This window comes from Miscanthus floridulus, chromosome 19, assembly GCF_019320115.1.
Source record: "Miscanthus floridulus cultivar M001 chromosome 19, ASM1932011v1, whole genome shotgun sequence".
In the NCBI taxonomy this organism is placed as follows: domain Eukaryota; kingdom Viridiplantae; phylum Streptophyta; class Magnoliopsida; order Poales; family Poaceae; genus Miscanthus; species Miscanthus floridulus.
This window is the reverse complement of record NC_089598.1, coordinates 8,391,841-8,411,664: the sequence shown is the minus strand read 5'-3', so window position 1 is coordinate 8,411,664 and position 19,824 is coordinate 8,391,841. Positions and strand designations below refer to the sequence as shown.

The window sequence follows — 19,824 nt, the reverse complement described above, 5'->3', positions numbered from 1 at the left end:
TGTACTCTCACTCTCTCCCTGCCTGATTTCTTTTTATTCTTTTTGCTTGGTTCATCCATGCATCCTTGTCTCCTTAGTCCTTTGGTTCATCTGCGCATCCCTATCTCCTAGTCCTTCAGTTTGTTGAACCAACCAAGCCGATAAATTGCGTCGCGTGTTTGTTGTTGTGAAGTGATCTTGAATCGAGCTATTTAGATTAGGTTTGCATTGGATTATCGTGTGATGGTAAGATGTACGGCAGGGTAAAACCCTAGTGCCAATAGACATGAATCCACGACCCAGGGGCGCCGTCCCAAATCGAGGGTTGGGGTTGAACAGGGTCGATGTCCCTGTTCTTCTTGGGTCATCGTTCCTCTGTAGTAGGAACATACCATGGATCCATGAGCTATATCGAAAAGCAGTAGAGACGATTGGAAGGGAAAATGATGGATCTTGTTGTTGCTGCGATGTAAGACGCAACTGACGTTGAAGAAGACTACCATAGAATTGGGGTGCAGGAGGCAGGAGCAGGAAACATTAAATTAATCTGCCTCCAACAAAACTGAGAACACAAAAGAGAAGAGGAGACAATGGGTGATCGATTTTGCTAGTGTCTGCCTGCCTGGTGTGAGGAGTTGGCTAGAGGTGGTAGATTTCTGGCTGGCATGATAGGTGATCTGAAGGAGAGAGAGAAGGCTAATATCTAACTGCCAGTGGAGACTCTCTCTTGTAGTCGGAAAAAGTCTACGTAACCCTCTCATCTATTGCGACTCGACTACTTCACCCCCTAACCTATAAAACCCCCTCACCTTTGCAAACCGTTTTAAATAACCCCTATGGTGGTTTTTCATAGCGGTTTCGCCATGCTAGCGTGCTGAGCTGGAATTTGATGCTGATGTGGAAGATTGACAAGTGGGCCTGGCTTGTAAGTGGCACCCCTTCTCTCACTGATAGATGGTCCCCACCCGACATCCCCAACCTCCAGCTCCTTCTACCTTCCATCCGTGGGCCAGGGATCAGCATCCACTCTTCCAGATCTCGCTCGGTTACCCACGGTGATTTCTTATTGGCTCCTGGCCGGCTTTTTCTGTGCTCGTGTAGCTGAGGCGGCGAAGTAGAGAGATGAGCAGCAAGAAGGTGGAGAGCAGCAGCAAGCTAGGGCAGTGGCTGGGCGCGTCAGTGCGGGCGCTATCGTGGGCGTGCGACTCGTATGTGCGCCGGATGTCGGCGTGCGCGGGCCGGATGCCGACGCCCGCGGGCACGTATGGAGGCCGTGGCGGGTTCGCGCTGGGGACCATGGAGGCCTGGACATTCAGCTCCAGCTCCAGCTCCCGATGCCATGGCGGTGACAACGTCAACGAGTTCGTCCGCGCCAGGCAGCGGCTGGACACGGAGGCGATGACGTGGCGGCAACGAAGTTGAAGGTCCCAGACTCCCGGTGCGCAGCCGGAGCGTTGCAGTGGGGCGGATTGATGAGGACGCGTCATGCGAGTTCGGCGCCAACGACGTCATGCGCGTCGCCGGCCCCGCTGTGCGCAGGGCCCACAGCGTCGCCGTTGGCAGCGCCGGCCTCACCGCCCGCGCTGGGTACAAGCCGGGGCGTCATGCGGGGCTGATCCGGCGTCCGGTCCATTCGTCGTGTGCATCATCGGGGCACCAGCATGACGGCAACGTCCTTTCTTACGTGTGCATAGCTAGCTCGATTTCTTCAGCGTTCGTAGCTCTTAGTACTAAAGCCGGTCGGGAACCAACAAGAAATTATAGTGGGTAACCGAGCGATCTAGAAGAGTGGATGGTGATCCCTCGCCCGCCATGGATGGAAGGTAGGAGATGGAGGTAGAGGATGACGGGTGGGGACCACCCATAGGTGAGAGAAGGGGTGCCACTTACAAGCGGGGCCTAGTTTTCACTCGTCCACATCAGCATCAAAGTCCACCTCAGCGCCCTAGCGTGGCAAACCTGCTATGCAAAACCACCGTGGGAGGTTATTTGACCGGTTTTGCAAAGGTAAGGTGGTTAAATACCTGGTTTTATAGGTTATGGGGTGAAGTAGTCGAGTCGCAATAGGTGAGAGGGTTATGTAGACTTTTTCCTCTTGTAGTCCCTAATGTCTTTTTTGCTTGGTTCATTTGGCACATATGTGCCTTATCTTTGGTTTCTTATAATCCAAACTAAGCAAAGGAATTTCGGCAGCATCATCCTCTGAGTTTTGATGAATGACCCCTATAATAGATGGCTATGCCCCATGACTAACGATGCTATGATAAAAGACTCCACTTTTATGTTAATTTTTTTTAGGGTGGGGAGTCAACCCAGGATACTGAAAATATTTTTTGTATGCCATTGTTAATCTGTGAAGGGTACACGAAATTGTATTTCAGAGCATAATTGCGCATTTTTGCCATACTTTTCACCTTTGTTTCATGCTTCACTAAAGTTACTGCAGGCCATCCTAAATATCATGTTCTGGAAATAGACATGGGTTTTGGCTATTGGAAGAAAAGTTTGAATTGAAACCAGACTTAGATAAAAACTGGTCTTCCATTGTCAATCTGTCTTAGCTTAAACATTAGGATTTACCCAGTAAATAGAATTCCTTGTTTGTAACAGTGTATATCAACTTAAAAAGTACCTCTTGTATAGCACATATTCTAAAATGTTTGCAGGTCACCTAAGTCTCTAGCAAGTGAACTGTCTATTCTTCATTTTTGAATCGATTCAGTTCCAACTTGCTCATTTTTTTTTACTTTGTTGCAGAGAGTCTGACATCATGCAAAGACCTAGCAAAATCACACGTGCCCCTACCTCCACTACAATCCCTGCTATGTATGGGCTTCAAGGCTGGGCAGATCTCCCAGAAGGTCTGCTTCATTCCGTCGTTCCTCTGTTGGGTTCCATCATTGAGCTCCTTGCCTTCGCCGCAACCTGTCGCTCTTGGCGTGCTGCCTTCTCCTCATACCCATCTAAATCCACATTATGCATCTTGCTCCCGTCTCTCCTCGTCCAGCCCCATATCACTGTCCATGCTCCTAATCTACCCTCCAGAAGTGACCATGGTCACAAGCTCGGCACGTGCCAGGTCCTTGATCCAGCCAACATGAAAAGTACCCTTCGCTGCCAGGTTCCTGAAGAGACATTTGAGAAGTTGTGCTTTGCCGGCTCTTCCTATGGCCAGCTGATTTGTGGCTGTGGTAGAAATTGTCTTATCATGGATGTGTTAACTGGTGCCAAAGTTTTATCTCCACAGCTCCCATTTACCAACAACACTTATTTGTATTGTGGCATGCTGACAACTCCCCTTGCATCACCAAACTCACACCTCCTAGTTTGTGCGCTACCAGAAAAGAGCAGTCCGTTCCTGCTTGATTGGCTGATTGGAAGTGATTTTTGGTCAAAACTACAGCTCAATCTTAATGATTCAGTGATTGTGCAGATTGTGGAGTCCAATGGTCAGTTCATCGCGAGGGACAACTACCACAGGCTCTACACTCTGTCCTTGGCCCCCTAGCTTGGTTTGCAGGAGATAGCAACTGTGTGGTTGGATGACATACATGGATACCCATATACACAGCCATCGCTGGTGGTATGTAGCGGCAAGCTTCTAATTGTTCACTATAGCTTGAGCCTCGCATCATCTGGAGCACCTGTCAACTATAAAGCCTACTGCCTGGACATGTCCACTGAACCTGCAACTTGGGTGGAGGTGGTGAAGCTGGAGAATGATGCCCTCTTTATGGGGCGTGATGTTAGGAGCCCGACATTCTCTTGTATGAGCCCAGGACGATGGGGGCGAGAGAAGCAACTGCTTGTACTACTCCCATGATAGTCAACCCTAGGTCTTGCATGGGATGGGTCATGATGCAGATGTAGTTTGGGATGATTCCACTGACCCTAACCTTGTGTACAGCAGGGGCCTGTGCCTCAAGCTTTAGCCATTCTGGGTGTACCCGAGCATGTTCTACTTAGATGGATAGTGATCTGTGCCCGCCCTATGTTGCTGGTAGGAAGACTTCTGCATTTGAATAGATGATGTTGATAGAAGTAGAACAGGATCACTAGCCATAGATCTAGCATGTGTACTTGTATTTGGAGTAAACAGCGAGTCCTAGAACATCTACCAGTATGGGATTAACAGATAGAGTGAGAGGGAGAGGGGTGGAAGAAGTGCAAACCATCGGCCGCCTTCGAGGAAGACGGGCTGACCACGCGCTTGGTGAAGATTCGGTGTAGGCGCTGTGTCGAAGGGCGGTAGTGCAGTGGCGGCGTTGGCCGGTGGCGGTGCTTCCCGTCACTAGCTGCACACCCTCTCTTAGATCTGATTAGGGTTGTGTCGGTGGGGCGACTGTAGCTCGTTCAACCTCGTGATCTGAGCTGCCGGCCCCACCTTTCTTTTATAGCACAGTGTGACAGGGGCCCACCAACCATGTAGGGTTGGACGCCCCTGATCAGGGCGCAGATCCAAAGGCCAATTGGATAGAGATCAACTAACATTCTCCCCCTTGATCTCACCTTATGACTTAAACTCAACTTACTTACTTTATCTTGTTCCCATTCCATCACAGATCAGCACATAGAGCCTCATCGTCATGGTCAGTTGCCATTAGATTAAACGGCTACAATGCACCTTTCTATTTTAAAATAGATTCTCAACTAGGCCCTTATTGTCCAGGAATCATAGGCTTTCCCTTAAACCCATGCCGTCTAAATGTTCTCTGAACACGCTGGGTGGTAAGCCTTTTGTAAGCAGAACCACGAGCATCTTTTCTGGTCTTATATGCTCAAGACTAATTATATGATCTCGGACTTTGTCTTTCATAATATAATACTTTATGTCAATGTGTTTGGCAGCACCACTTGACTTATTATTGTGAGCATAACATACTGCTGGATTATTATCGCAGTATAACTTGAGTGGTTTATGTATGTCGTCTACCACTTTCAACCCGGGCATGAATTTCTTTAGCCAATTCACCTGCCATGTGGCCTCATAACATGCTACAAACTCAGCATACATTGTGGACGATGTAGTGACGGTTTGCTTTGAGCTTTTCCACAATATAGCTCCTCCTGCGAGAGAATATGTATCCTGACATGGACTTTCTTTCATCTCCCACATAATCAAAATTTGTATACCCCTCTATGTGCAGGGAATCAGATCTTCTGTACATTAGCATGAGACCCTTCGTACCTTGCAGGTAACCCAAAACTTTCTTTTCTAATTTCCAGTGTTCTATTCCTGGATTACTCTGATATCTACCAAGCAACCTGGTAACAAATGCAAGTCAGGGCGAGTACACACTTGAGCATACTATAAACTTCCGATAGCTAAACTATATGGAACCGCTTTCATTTGATCGATCTCATACTGGTTCCTAAGACATTAAAATTCCCCATATCTATCGCCCTTGACTATGGGAGCAGGTGAAGACTTACAATTTTGCATACTGTATTTCTTTAGAATTTTTTCTAAGTATGCTTTTTGTGATAATCCTAAAACTCCCTTTTCTCTATCTCGGTGAATCTCTATTCCTAGGACGAACGAACCTTCACTGAGATCCTTCATATCAAACTTTGAAGACAAGAACTTCTTTGTTTCTAGTAGTAGATTAACATCACTGCTAGTGAGCAAGATGTCATCCACATACAAGACTAGGAAAATGTATTTCCCATTCTTGAACTTTGCATAAACACAATTGTCCTCCACATTTTCTTGAAACCCAAACTTTTTTATTGTACTATCAAACATCAAATACCACTGTCTTGAAGCTTGTTTTAATCCATAAATGGATTTCTTCAGGCGGCATCCCATGTGCTCTTTACCTTCCACAACAAAACCTTTCAGTTGTGCCATATAAACATTTTCCTCTAGATCCCTATTTAGGAACGCCGTCTTTACATCCATCTGATGTAATTCTAAGTCGTAATGTGCTATAAGCGCCATTATAATTCTAAAAGAATCCTTACATGAGACTAGAGAAAATATTTCATTGTAATCTATGCCTTCTCTTTGCATGAAACCTTTCGTCACAAGTCGCGCTTTAAATCTTTCTATATTCCCTTTAGAGTCATGTTTAGTTTTGTAGACCCATTTATAGCCTACTATCTTCTAAGTTCCAAACTCTGTTGGTTTTCATTGATTTCATTTCATCTTCCATGGCTTCAAGCCTCTTGGATGAGTGAGCGTTTCTCATGGCTTCTTCAAATGAGGTGGGATCACCCTCCATTTGAAATTCCTCACATTCATAAACTTCATAGTCATCAGGAATGGTTGATCTCCTGACTCTTTGAGACCTTCTAGGGGCCTCGTTAGATGACGCTTGTTCTATATGAGGCTGTTGTTGCTCTTCCTCATGTGTGACAACGGGTTCTAGGGGATCCTGAAGGACAGGTTCCTCATGTTCATTCATTGTTGCCATAGGAGAACTAACAACAGGTGATGTAACTGCAGTGTCTTGCACTGTTGGTACAGCAACAACATGTAGCGTGAAGAATGGCTCCTGAACCATAGGAGTGAGCACGTATACCCGCTTCTCTTTGAAACTAATTTCACGCGCTACCATGCTCCCCCTGATCATATCATCCTCCAAGAAGACAGCATGTCTTGTTTCTACAAACTTTGTTTGTCTGTCAGGACAATAGAAACGATAACCTTTTGACTTTTCTGGATAGCCAATGAAATGGCAACTAACTGTCTTGGAGTCCAGCTTCCCTATGTTTGGGTTAAATACTTTTGTCTCAGCTGAATAACCCCACACACATAAATAGTTTAGTGAGGGTTCCTTTCCTGTCCACAACTTATACGGTGTTTTGGGCACCGACTTACTTGGCACTCGATTAAGTATATGAATGGCGGTTTTTAACGCCACCATCCATAAACTTATCGGTAGGTTAGAGTAACTTATCATGCTTCTCACCATATCCATTAAGGTACGGTTGCGTCTTTTAGCTACTCTATTCTGTTGAGGCTCGCCCGATATAGAATATTGGGCTACTATGCCATTTTCCTGTAAGTACCTTGCAAAGGGTCCAGAAACTTGGCCATATGGGGTGTGTCAACCATAGTACTCTCTCCCATGATCAGACCTTACTACCTTAATCTTTAAGTTGTGCTGATTTTCTACTTTAGCCTTGAATATTTTAAATTTATCCAATGCTTCCGATCTTTTCTTAATTGGATAAATATAGCCAAAACGAGAATAGTCATCTGTAAATGTTATAAATGAATCATAACCATCCACACTCTTCACAAAAAAAGGACCATAGATGTCTGTGTGAACTATTTCTAAAATTACTGCGCTTCGTTTGGCATCTTTCTTTATTTTCTTAACATATTTTCCTTTTATGCAATCTATGTATTGTTCTAAATCTAAAAATTCTAAAGGCGGAAGAATTGATTTCTTAATCAATCGCTCTATTCTTCCCCTCGAAATATGGCCTAAACGATAGTGCCATAATTTTGAAGATACATCATGTACTCTCTTCCGCTTATTTGTTGCATTCATAGACAAGGAAGCATTCTCATTCTCAGTACTTACATCATTCACATTCTCAGAAAGTGATAATAAATAAAGCTTGTCTTGTTAGAAGGAAAGACCAACACATTTATTATTATAAACAATCTGACATTTGCCATTACCAAAATGGCAATCATATCCATCGTCATCTAAACATGAAACACTTATTAAGTTTCTTCGCAAAGAGGGTACAAATAGAACATCTGAAAACTTAAGTAGAAAACCATCAACTAATTCTAGAGAAAGATCTCCAATGGCTTCAACTCCATTTGCAACTTTAATTCTTCTTTCTCCTCTTTGTAGGGTCCTCCTCGTACGGAATCCCTGTAATGAATTTGCAACATGAACAGTTGCACTTGAATCAATCCACCAAGTAGATTTTGCATAACTTAAATACAAGGATTCATCTATGAATGTAATAAAATCCTCACCTCTCTTCAGAAGGTTCTTCAGGAAGTCTGGACAGTCCCGCTGGTAGTGTCCATGCTTCTTGCACCATTTGCATTGATCCTTTTCAACTTGAGCATTGTTGTTCTTCTGATGGTGCTCAGTCTGAGGGGCTTTCCCTTGAGGTTTGGCATTCTTATTGAAGTTCTTTTTCTTGTCCTTCACAGGGTTAGTAGAGTCACCCTATAAGGATTTCAGCCTCTCCTCTTCTTGAACACACATTGCGATGAGCTTCTCTATGTCCCACTTGTCGGGCTGCATGTTGTAGTTAACAACAAAGGTTTCATATTCCTTTGGCAAGGAAGCAAAAACCAAATGAATCAGGAACTCATCCTTGAGCCCCAAATCCATTGGCTTCAGCTTCGAAGCTGTGTTGCTCATCTTCAATATGTGATCTCTGATACCACCACCAGTATATTTCTCATTAAACAATTTATTGATCAATGTACTGGCATAAGCCTTTGAAGAGCCAGTGAACTGACTCTCCAGCTTCTTAAGATACTCCGTGGCGGTATCACAGTCTGGGATAGACCCCCTTATAGCATCTAAAATTGTGGACTTAGCCACCATCAAGCACTTGCGGTTTGAAATATCCCATTTCTTGCGTTCGAGATCATACTTCATCCGCACTTCTGCATGATCTCGGCGCCGAGCAGTGAAATTAGCATCAGACTCGTTTTCTTCCCTCACCGGGTCCACTGGCTCAGTAGGACACGGGGAGGTAAGCGCCAGGTCATTTTTAGACAGCGCAAGTGCTAGTTCATACTTCTCTCGCCATACCCTATAGTTGCCCCCTTCAAGAGGTGGTATGTGCGAGACGAATGCCATTGGGTTGAGTCCTGAAAAACACGGTCAGAGATAGTGAGAAAATTATGACATCATAATTGCATGCTTTAAAGTAACGTTGGTCAAAATTAAAACATACAACATTCTTATACACTAATTCTACATCGCCGTTGGGCAGAAATAGAATTAATGCATGGAAAACTTATGAATAACATTATAATATTGTTATTATCAACGTTGATCAGAAAAATAACAATATTATAATTTATTAACTAAAAATGACTACTCTTTAAATTAAATTCTCCCATTGGTTCTAATTTAATTAGAAAATGATAAACTTTAACATTGCAGCGGAAATATGGAAAAATTCATTATCTAATTTTCAGAAGCATTGAACTTTTCTCAACTATTCTCTAAAAAATTATCCCGTTGGTTCAAATTTTAACAGAGATTTTAAACTAGACAAATATCATCAAAACATTGCTTCTGAAAAAAGAATAAAACTTAAACTCGTAGAATACTGTTCATGTGGCCCAAGTATCAAAATGGCCTAGCTAGCTCTGCTTTCGCGCCCGCTGTGCCTTCCTAGGTCGCAACCATGGCCTGGGCCGGTAAAGCCACCCGCCGCTCGTGCCCGCCTGGGCTGAATGTTGGCCCGTTCGCTGTCAGCCGTTCATCTGCATCGGATGGTCGAGCGCGCGCATCGGCCGAACAAAACCCCGGCACGGCGGACACACCCCGAAACCCTATCTCATTTGGACTCCCTCCATCTCCTCTCTCAGCGCAGCAGCGGTGAGGGAAAGAGCGAGAGCGAAGAGAGTTGTTGGTGCCGTCGCTGGGCCCCTCACCGGCGCACGTGCTCCCCAGCGGGTGAGCGCGCCGCCATCGAGCGATCTGGATGACAGTGCCCTGATCCCCACACGCACTACGGTGAGAAGCTCCTGAAATCCTAGATCTGACCGGCGCCACCGCAGGTCCCATCGCCGTAGTGCGTGGTCCCCAGTGGGTGAGTGTGCTGCCGTTGAGCGGTCCTATGATGGTGCCCTCGGCCGGGCTTGTGCGCAAGGCGGTGAGCATGGCTCGGCTTCTCCCCGCGCGCCGACGAGGCAGCGGCGAAGCTCCTTCCCGTGCGCCGGTAGGAGACAACCCACACGACAACGGTGGTGACGCGTGGTAGAAGAGTCCGATAGGTCCTCCTCTCCATCGTCCGATCTGTTTCTAGGGTTAGGGTGTTCTAGGGTTAGTGTTAGGGTTAGCTACTGTTCTTCTTCCCCGAGGTGTCTTCGTGGGTTAGGGTTAGGGTTTGAGATCCTTTTCAAAACCGACACCCTTTCTTACTTCTTTTCTTCACCCGATTTGGGTTTAGGGTTCGATGAACCCTCTATTTAGATCCAAAAATGAATCTATCACCTCCTTCTAAATGCTGCTATTCGGTTTTCTACTCCGATAGGCTAGATCTACGTCTAGTTAGGCGACTGATACCATTGATGAAAGTAGAACAGGATCACTAGCCATAGATCTAGCATGTGTACTTGTATTTGGAGTAAACAGCGAGTCCTAGAACATCTACCAGTATGGGATTAACAGATAGAGTGAGAGGGAGAGGGGTGGAAGAAGTGCAACCCATCGGCCACCTTCGAGGAAGACGGGCTGGCCATCGTGGCGCTTGGTGAAGCCTCGGTGTAGGTGCTGTGTCGAAGGGCGATGGTGCAGTGGCGGCGTTGGCCGGTGGCGGTGCTTCGCGTCACTGGCTGCGCAGCCTCTCTTAGATCGGATTAGGGTTGCGTCGGTGGGGGCAGCTGTAGCTCGTTTAACCTCGTGATCTGAGCCGCCGGCCCCCACCTTTTTTTATAGCGCAGTGTGACGGGGGCCCACCAACCATGTAGGGTTAGACGCCCCTGATCAGGGCGTGGATCTAAGGGCCCAATTGACCGGGATAGAGATCAACTAACAGATGTCACTATGGTACTAGCACTTAGTAGTTGAAATAAGTCACTTTTCTCGTTGAGAGTGGTGCCCCGGTCTGAACACTCCTTTTTCCCTGTCTGAATGAGGTGTTGGTAAGGTTCCATCTGCATTTAAATAGTGCATGTATCCGAAGGAAATGTTGATGTATGCTTTTGGAATATGAAGGGGAAACCCACTATGTGTACTCAAGATCAGCTTTCTGTCTATTCTTTTTGCTTTTGAACCGACCTGTTTAGATTATGTTTTTTTTTTAATTCTGGAATTCGAATTTGGAAGGAAATGTGTGTGAGACTAATGTCTATAAAAAAACTATACTGTGAGAAAAAGAGTCAAAATATAATTCGTAATGGTTACCAAACAAAAGAATTTGGAACTGGAATTGACGAGAACAAATTTATATTCTAGTAAAACAATAACTGAAGCCCAATTTCAACACTCAAATGCACGTCAGTTTTTTTATTATTTTGGATAGGAAATGTTGTATAGTCGCTCAAAACAAATGAGGGCAAGATTCTGAAATTTGAAGAAATTGTTAGGCCAGTTGTAAGCTTCATCATTTTGGCCCAAAGTTCCAATACGTGATATCTCTACGGAAAAAATCCACGTTACCTCCCTCAACTTTTGTGAAAGCCTGTTTTTCCTTTCTGAACTCTAAAACCAGGCAAAACACCTCCCTCAACTTTTAAAACCGTTCATCTTACCTCCCTGACCCGGTTATAAGCGGTTTTGAAGGCGGTTTTGTCTTTTTCTTTTTTATTTATTTTGGCTGAATCCTTGAAAAATCATAGTAATTCACAGAAAAATCATAAAATGGAAAATCCAATTTTATTGGACTCCACATGAGTAGATCTACAGAGTGAACATATAATATTGTATGTTTTAGTACAAAATTTTTGTTGTAGCTTTAGATCTATGATTTTATGTAATTTAATGGAATAATTCATAGCTGCAGTTTCTATGGTCCAATTGTGGTGAAATTTTTATGGTGGACTAATTATTGTATGCTGAAACTATAGTAAAAATTTCATACTCATTGGATCATGTATAACTTAGTTATAGATTTTATTTAGGTTTATGCTTGTCAAATATGAGTAAATCTATAACTAAGCTATACATGATCCAATGAGTATGAAATGTTTACTACAGTTCAATCATACAATAATTAGCCCACCATAAAAATTTCATCACAATTAGACCATAGAAACTGCAGCTATGAATTATTCCAAATAATTACAGAAAAACATATATCTAAAGCCACAACAAAAACTTTGTACTAAAGTTTACCATATTATATGTTCACTGTGTAGATCTACTCATGTGGAGTACAACAAAATTAGATTTTCTATTTTATGATTTTTCTATGATTTATTATGATTTTTCAAATATTCAGTCGAAATAAATAAAAAAAGAAAAAGACAAAACCTACTTCAAAACAAAATATAACAGGGTCAGGGAGGTAAGATGAACGGTTTTAAAAGTTGAGGGAGGTGTTTTGCCTGGTTTTGGAGTTCAGGAAAGAAAAGCGAACTTTCATTAAAGTTGAAGGAGGTAATGTGGGCTTTTTCCTATCTCTCCAGCCCTGGCTCACAGGGCCCAATTTTGGCACATAAAAGAGCGTAGAGCAGAGACGAGCGGAACTAGGAAGCGGTAGAGTAGGAACTAGGAAGACGAGAAAGGAAAAGGAATCTCGCCGCCGCCGGCAAAGGCGCCGGCACTCACTCTGAGAAGTTGCACATTGCCGGCTCTTCCTATGGGCAGCTGATTTGTGGCCGCGGCAGAAATTGCCTTATCGTGGATGTGTTCACTGGTGCCACAGTTTTACCTCCACAGCTCCCATTTGGCGACAACACTTATTTCTACTCTGGCATGCTGACAGCTCCCGTCGCATCACCAAACTCACACCTCCTACTTTGCGCATCATTGAAACAGGGCGGTCAGTGCTTCCTGCTTGATTGGCTGATTGGAAGTGATTCTTGGTCAAAACTTCGGCTCGATGATTCACGGATTGAGCAGATTGTGGAGTTCAATGGCCAGTTCATCGCAATGGACTACTACTACAAGCTATACAATCTGTCCTTGGCCCCTCAGCTTGGTCTGCAGGAGATAGCAACTGCGTGGTGGGATGGCGAGGATGCATGCCCATATCTAAGGCCATGGATCGTGGTGTGTGGTGACATGCTCCTGATGGTCGACCATTGCATAACCCTTTCGTTAGCTGGAGCACCTGTCGAGTACAAAGCCTATCGCCTCGACATGTCAACTGTGCCTGCAGCTTGGGTGGAGGTGAAGAAGCTAGAGAATTACTCGCTTTTTATTGGGTGCGATGTGAGGAGCCCTGCGTTTTCTTGCGCCAGCTTAGGACGATGGAGCGGGAGGAGTAACTGCTTGTACTACGGGTATTACGATCCACCCTTGGTGTTGCATGGGCTTGGAGATGATGCGGATGCTGTGTGGAATCCAGACAACGATGATTACCTTGAGTTCAAGAGGAACTGGTACACCCAACTGCAGGACTTCTGGGTGTACCCAAGTATGCTCTATCGCTGATGGCAAGTGATGGATGAACTCCATCAGCTTGTGCTGAAACTTCACCTCAAATTTCCTTAGAGAACATAAGCTCGCATTTACAATGGATAATGTCCATTATGGTAGATGAGGATTTGATTAATTAATAGTGGCTCTGAATTAGCCTGAGAGTTTACAAATCGGGTTCTCTTTCCATTCAGTTATCAGTTGTCCCGTTGCTACTTGTTATCTTTTGCACTAGTTATGACTTATGAACTTGTTAGCTATTCTGGAAATCCTGGAAGGCTGGATACTGTTATTTTAATGAGTAGTAGAGAAACGTTTCTAATATGTCTGAGTTTCCTCTGTCCATGTAAAATGTGAAGATGCAATTGCTTGTGTGTATGCAGCCATGCAGGCATCTGGTTGCTGCCTTGCCCTTTGTTTGCTATATGCTACGCAATCTATTTGTCTAAAGGGAAAATAAAGGTTGTCGTATGCACACTGGTCATGAAGCAGAAATCCAAATGTGTATAAGTATTGTCTTCAGCCACTTTCGTTTCATAGATTTCAGGGCATAGATTTTGACAGTTAGAATCTGAATTACACGAGCTAAACAAATAAACGACAGAAAATGAATTTGGAAAGAAATAGTCCCTATGAACAACAAGCACAACACTGATACCCCTACGAGCATCGACGAATGATTTAGCTGACGCTTCATAAAAAAATGATTATCTGACGGATTTTGAAATTGACTTAAATCATGAAATAATTCCATGAAAATGCAAAAAATGAATTTAGCGAACAAAACTAAAATCACCATGCCTTTTGGAACAGAGATGGTAGCTCTTAAAAATTATTTTATATTTTTTGTTGAGAGACCTCTAATCTGTTCACATGGCCCAGGATGTCGAAACGCATACACGGCGGTGTAGAGACGAGTCATCAAGCTCCAAGGCGGTGCTGGACTGCCTGAGGAGGCCCTCGCCGCCGCACCACCACCTTTCAACTGTCGGCGATCAGCTGCACGCTGCTCATCCAACTCATCATAACAGAAAATGAGTTATTTGCCAATGTGTAGAACGTACTGTCGGGGAAATTATTTTCGGAAACGCTCCAATCCAAGCGTCCGACGCACCCAGAAATATCGGACGGACTCCAGGCTCATATCAATCTCTCATTCTCTACGTTAATTCTTATCCACTCATTTCTCAGCCTCTACCGGCATTGTCTCCTACTCTGCCTCTTCTTCAGACTCCAGTCCGCCCGCCCCACTCCGTCCCGCCGCTCCCCCTTCCCCACCATGCCCTGCCCCTCGCTGCACTGTGCACTTCCCCCCACCGCGATGCACCCCATCGCCAGCCGCACCACGCCCCATCCACCTCGCCCCTCGCGGCTGCGGCATCATCAAGCCACTACCAACCCAACGCCACCAATAGGAGGTCGTCGCCGGCCGGGACATCATCTCCTGCGGCCAGCCAAAGACACCACGTGTCGGGGTTATGATACCCCGGGTATCTCAAGGCATCGATTAGTTGGTACGCCGAATACGCCAGCAGTATAAGACCAAACGACCGAGGCCCAATTATACTGCGAAGGACAGGCCAAGTGACGACACCAAGGCCTACCACAACCTCTCCCCCTGCCTTGGCCACGCACCGAGGCAACAGCTCGCGATCTCTCCACCACGACCACTAGGAGAGACGAAAAGCGACCAAGTCCCGCCAAGAGTACCAACTCTGACACGAGAGGCATGCCGCATTGACCTCACAAGGACCGAGGGGACAGCGGTCACCTCGGTCCAGTCAGACGCCATCTCTATCACACCGTAGGGAAAAGACAATACCACCCAAGCGGTAACAGCCAGCACGACAACTCACCGTCCACGTATGGCTCGACGAGATACATGTACGATTCCACCCACTACGGGATCGGAACCACGATGGAGGCCTTGACTTAGAGGCTACCCAAGTGAAAGCCCTAGTTTGATTTTGGTTAATTGATGAAACCTAGGACAAACCTTTGTTCTAAGTGTGTGAATTGGATAAGGTGGTCCAACCCAAGCGGTGAAGCTAGAAGATGGTCATGGTGAAGGTGATGGCCACAAAAGAGATGATCAAGTGCTTCACATTTGGAAAAGAAGAAAGAGAAAAACAAAAATGGGATCAAGGCAAAGGTATAATAATAGGAGCCATTTTTTGTTTGCACTCAAGACACCATAGAGGGTGTGAGTGATTTAGGATCAATAGCCATACTATAAAGAGAGGAAATCTTTGGCTAAACGGTTTATCGAGTGCCACTAGGTGACATGATTCTTGAATATGCATTTAGTAACCTAGTGTGCTAACTTTGACCCTTGTAAAATGCTTTAAAAATACTAACACACGTGCACACAAGTTCTACACCTTGTGATTAGCAAGTGGGAAGCAAGGGCGAAGTGATTGTGGACTTGGAAAAAGAAAAGGAGCTGAAAATCCACGACCGGACGCTGGCCGCGGGGTGACCGGACTCACCCTAGTGCGTCTGGTCATTTATAGCGAGGTGACGCAGCATTGGCCGAGAGCGCAGGGAACGTGATCGGATGTTGGACCTAACGCGGGGTCACGTCCGGTCACGCACAGCAGTGGATGCGCAGCGCTCGGTGGCGCGATCGGACGCAGGAGCAATGAAGCGACCAGACGCGCAGGAGTAAAACAATATGTTTACGTATGCTGACATAATGCACGCAGAGAGGAGGCCAATGGAGACCGGACACTGAGGTGCGTCAGGTCACCTTCGACCAGGCGCATCCGGTCAGCTTTTATCGGCTCTAGAACCTTTCTGGAGTCGATCTAACACTGAGAGGCTTGGAGTCCGGTCACTAGAGCGACGCGTCCGGACACTCATTGACTATGGCGTTGAACGTTAAGTGACCATTGGGATCCGATGGCTAAGGTTTGAATGAGGACACGTGGCGGCCATCAGTGCGACTAGACGCTGGCCGATCGGACACTGGGATGAGTCCGGTCAGTGCGTTCAGTTAGCCCGATAGTGCCCAACGGCTCTTTGAGTCTTGGGTTCTATAAATAGGAAGGTACCGGCTTGGGGCTCACTATCTTGGCACTTTGACATACTTGACATCCTTGTGAGCCTAAGCAAATACCTCTCACTCATCTCCATCATTGATTTATCATCATAGTGAGATTGGGAGTGATTCCAAGTGCATTTGCTTGAGTGATTGCATCTAGTGGCATTTGGGGATCGTTGTGGCTGCGGATTTCTTATTTCTCTTGGTGGTTGCCGCCACCTAGAAGGCTTGGAGCAGCGGAGGAGCTTTGGCACGTGTTGGTGATTGTTCGTGGCCGGCTCTGGTGATTGTGAGGGGTCTTGCACCTTCCCCGGCGAAGAGCCACAAGGTAGCTCTAGTAAATTGCTCATGTCATTGAGTTACCTCCCTTATGGGTAGGTTCTTGCGGCACCTCTTGTGGTGGGCTAGGTGTGTGATACCTATTAGCCACCGAACCACCAAGTGTTGGTCGACACAACGGGGACTAGCGTGCTAGTAAGCACATGAGCCTCGGGAGAAAATTGGTGTGTAACTTGTCTCTTGGATTTCTCCCGGTGATTGATTGGTATTCAACTTGTGATTGGTTCATCCCTCGACGCGGCAGTATAATCACCCTACTCTCTCCTTTACTTTCCTACAAACTAGTTGTCAAGCTCTTTAGTGTAGCTAGTCTTTGAGAGCTTGTTAGTTTGGTTAGTGTGGCTCTTTAGTTAGCCCGTGAGAGCAAACTAGCTTAGTGAGCAGTGACTTAGCCTTTGTGTGTGCTAGTGATCATAGCAACTAGAATTGTTGGGATAGGTGGATTGTGACCCTTATAGAGCTAGAGCAAAATTGCATTGTGTCGTTTGTCTTACTAATCAATTTGCCTTAGTGCTTTGTAGAATTTTAAATAGGCTATTCACTCCCCCTCTAGCCATATTAGGACCTTTCAAGTGGTATCGGAGCCATGGTCACCGTTTGATTGAAGGCTTAACAACCTCGGTGTCAAAAAGATGGCTTAAGTTGTGTTCAATCATGTGCGGGGCAAACCACCATTCTTTGATGGCACATGCTATGATTATTGGAAGAGAAAGATGAAGATGTATCTTGGTTCATTCAATGATCAAGTGTGGGATGTGACTGAGAATGACTTTGCAATTATTGATCCCACCAATCTCACCAACCAAGACAAGGCAAACAAGCAATGCAATACAATGGTTCTCAACACCACAATGGTTCTCAACACCATCTACAATGCTATTGATTCAAAAGTGTTAGAGCAAATCAAGGATCTTGATAGAGCTAGTGAGGTGTGGAAGAGATTGAAGGAGACCTATGAGGGCACACCGACGATTAAGAGTGCCAAGCTATACATTCTCAAGGACAAGTTGACAAGCTTCAAGATGAAGGATGATGAGAGCATTCTGAAGATGTACCATACATTGCAAGTGATTGTCAATGAGTTGAAGGCCTTGGGAGAGAAGATCAAAGTTGATGATGTGTCTCATTAGTTCTTGATGTGCTTACCTCCAAGATTTGAGATGTTGAGATTGCTCATCATAAGGGGAGGATTGAAGGAGCATACCCCTAACCAAGTACTAGGTGATGTCATGACACAAGAGACATACCGTGTGGAAAGGGAGGGGTTGACAAGGATGAGAAGAAGGAAGATGAAAACAAGAAGAAGAGGAGTGTAGCATTCAAGGCAAGCTCATCATCCAAGAACAAGGGCAAGTCCAAGAAAGAATCAAGTGATGATGAAGATGCTAGTGACATTGATGATGAGGTCATGGCTCTTTTTGTGTGCAAGTTTGGAAGATTCATGAAGAAGAAGGGCTATGGTGCTAGAAAGAGAAGAGACAACAACAAGAGCAAAGAATATGTGAGAAGATGCTACGATTGCAAGAGCCCGGATCATGTTGTAGCGAATTGTCCCTACAATAGTGACAATGATGAGGATGAGAAGAAGAAGAAGAAGAAAAAGAAGGAGAAGAAGGAAAAGAAAGAGAAGGAGAAAAAGATGACCTTCCTAAAGAAGAGGAAGGGTGGTTGCTATGTGGCAACATGGGATAGTGATATTTCTTTGGAGGATGATGACTCAAGTGATGATGATAAGAAATCCAAGAAGAAAGCACTTGCAAGCATAGCCATCAACAACAATCTTTTCATCTTCGACACTTCATCAACATGCCTCATGGCAAAGACCACCAAGATAAAATATGATGAAAGTGATGATTGTAGGAGTGATGGCGATGATGATGATGAGGACTCCAATGAGACTCTCATAGACATGTTGGAAAATGCCCACACATGTCTTGAGATGAAGAGAAAGGAGTGCAAAGAATTGTGGAAATAGTTTAAAGCTCTCAAGCGATCCTTTGATGAGATCAATGCTTCTCATGAGAGTCTAAGGGAAGACCATGAGGAGCTTAGCAATGACACACTAAGCTTGAAAGAGCTCACTCCTCTCTCCTCAAGCAAGTCAAGAAGGAGGAAGCCAAGAAGGAGCAAGTGATTGTGACTTGTGATGTGGGACTAACATGTGATATTCTTGATGAATGTTTTTATAAGCCCATTGTTGTTGTTCCCACTAACCCTTCTTGTAGCACTACCACTTCTACTTCACCTTTGAGTGATGGTTTCACTTGTGATGCCTCACTAATGGTGGAAAATGAGACCCTCAAGAAAGAGGTGAATGAACTCACTCGTACCTTAGGCAATGCCTATGGTGGAGATGCTCGCTTGCTAAAGTGCTTGGGTAGCCAAAAGTTTTTTTCTCAACAAAGAGGGATTAGGCTATACCCCTAAAAAAGGCAAGACGGCCTTTATCACTCCTAAAGCTAGATTTGTGAAGGGCAATGGTCGATTATGCAATAGATACAAGCAAGTTGGGCATGTAGAGCAATATTGCAAAACTAACAATAACAAGCAACCTATTGTATCCTCAATTAGATTTGATTCTTATTACATGCTTGTTAAGGGTGCCAATGGTGTGAATGCTAAGTTCATTGGTACACCAATTGTGGGCCCAAAGAAGAAGGCCATTTGAGTACCAAAGACCTTGGTAACTAACCTTCAAGGACCCAAGCAAGTTTAGGTACCTAAAAAGAATTGATCTTCTTTTGTAGGTCAATTACTATAAGTGCATCTAGCCCTTTAGTGGCTTTTGGTGAATTGAATGACAACACCATTAAAGGTCTAACAAGTTTGCTAAGTGTAGAATAGGAAATTAAGTTTGTTGCATACACTTGTGGATTGTGGAATGAGAAGTGTATATAGGTTCAACAAGAAGGCAAACTTGATGATATTCCACATAATGTTCAAATCAAGGCTAAAATTGTGTATTGTTGTGTTGGAAGATCACAGAAACAATATAGTTCATGAGAAAGACAACAATGCAAAGAGTTGATGAAATGGCTTCTATGTTGAGGAATATCATAGTATCATGAGAAAGCAAGCATATTTGCCAAATGTTAAAAGAGACATGAGTTGATGATTTTGGATTGGTCTCAATAATGGCTTGCTTTGCATGAACAAGAAGAGTTTGATAGTGGATTAGCTTTGATCAAGGATTGAAGAATGAGTCAAGAATGCATA

At 44.8% G+C, this 19,824-nt stretch overlaps 3 protein-coding genes and 3 pseudogenes across 3 annotated transcripts; 5 read left to right on the top strand and 1 right to left on the bottom strand.

Moving 5' to 3' along the window:
- Positions 1-1,101: 1,101 nt before the first annotated feature.
- On the top strand, positions 1,102-2,745 carry LOC136525492 (uncharacterized; annotated as a pseudogene).
- A 4-nt stretch (positions 2,746-2,749) lies between these two features.
- On the top strand, positions 2,750-3,953 carry LOC136525381 (uncharacterized; annotated as a pseudogene).
- Positions 3,954-7,770: 3,817 nt separating this feature from the next.
- LOC136528301 (uncharacterized) lies at positions 7,771-8,768 on the bottom strand (annotated as a pseudogene).
- Positions 8,769-9,324: 556 nt separating this feature from the next.
- LOC136525491 (uncharacterized) lies at positions 9,325-13,241 on the top strand. Its single transcript, XM_066518459.1, has 2 exons — positions 9,325-9,390; positions 12,351-13,241. Exons 1-2 carry the CDS (start codon positions 9,325-9,327, stop codon positions 13,239-13,241), a joined length of 957 nt encoding a protein of 318 aa, XP_066374556.1.
- A 4,080-nt stretch (positions 13,242-17,321) lies between these two features.
- LOC136525490 (uncharacterized) lies at positions 17,322-17,738 on the top strand. Its single transcript, XM_066518458.1, has one exon. The coding sequence runs from the start codon at positions 17,322-17,324 to the stop codon at positions 17,736-17,738; it is 417 nt and encodes a 138-aa protein (XP_066374555.1).
- Positions 17,739-18,016: 278 nt separating this feature from the next.
- LOC136525489 (protein PXR1-like) lies at positions 18,017-18,583 on the top strand. The gene has a single exon (XM_066518456.1). The coding sequence runs from the start codon at positions 18,017-18,019 to the stop codon at positions 18,581-18,583; it is 567 nt and encodes a 188-aa protein (XP_066374553.1).
- The last annotated feature ends 1,241 nt before the right edge of the window (positions 18,584-19,824 follow it).

What these genes read in the sequence shown, in the direction of transcription:
- LOC136525491 (XM_066518459.1), top strand. Translation starts at nt 9,325, where the DNA reads ATGGCCTGGGCCGGTAAAGCCACCCGCCGCTCGTGCCCGCCTGGGCTG. An exon ending in TGAATGTTGGCCCGTTCGCT is followed by an intron (nt 9,391 to 12,350) that starts GTCAGCCGTTCA and finishes GCGGTAGAGTAG; the next exon opens with GAACTAGGAAGACGAGAAAG.
- LOC136525490 (XM_066518458.1), top strand. Translation starts at nt 17,322, where the DNA reads ATGAAGATGTATCTTGGTTCATTCAATGATCAAGTGTGGGATGTGACT.
- LOC136525489 (XM_066518456.1), top strand. Translation starts at nt 18,017, where the DNA reads ATGGCTCTTTTTGTGTGCAAGTTTGGAAGATTCATGAAGAAGAAGGGC.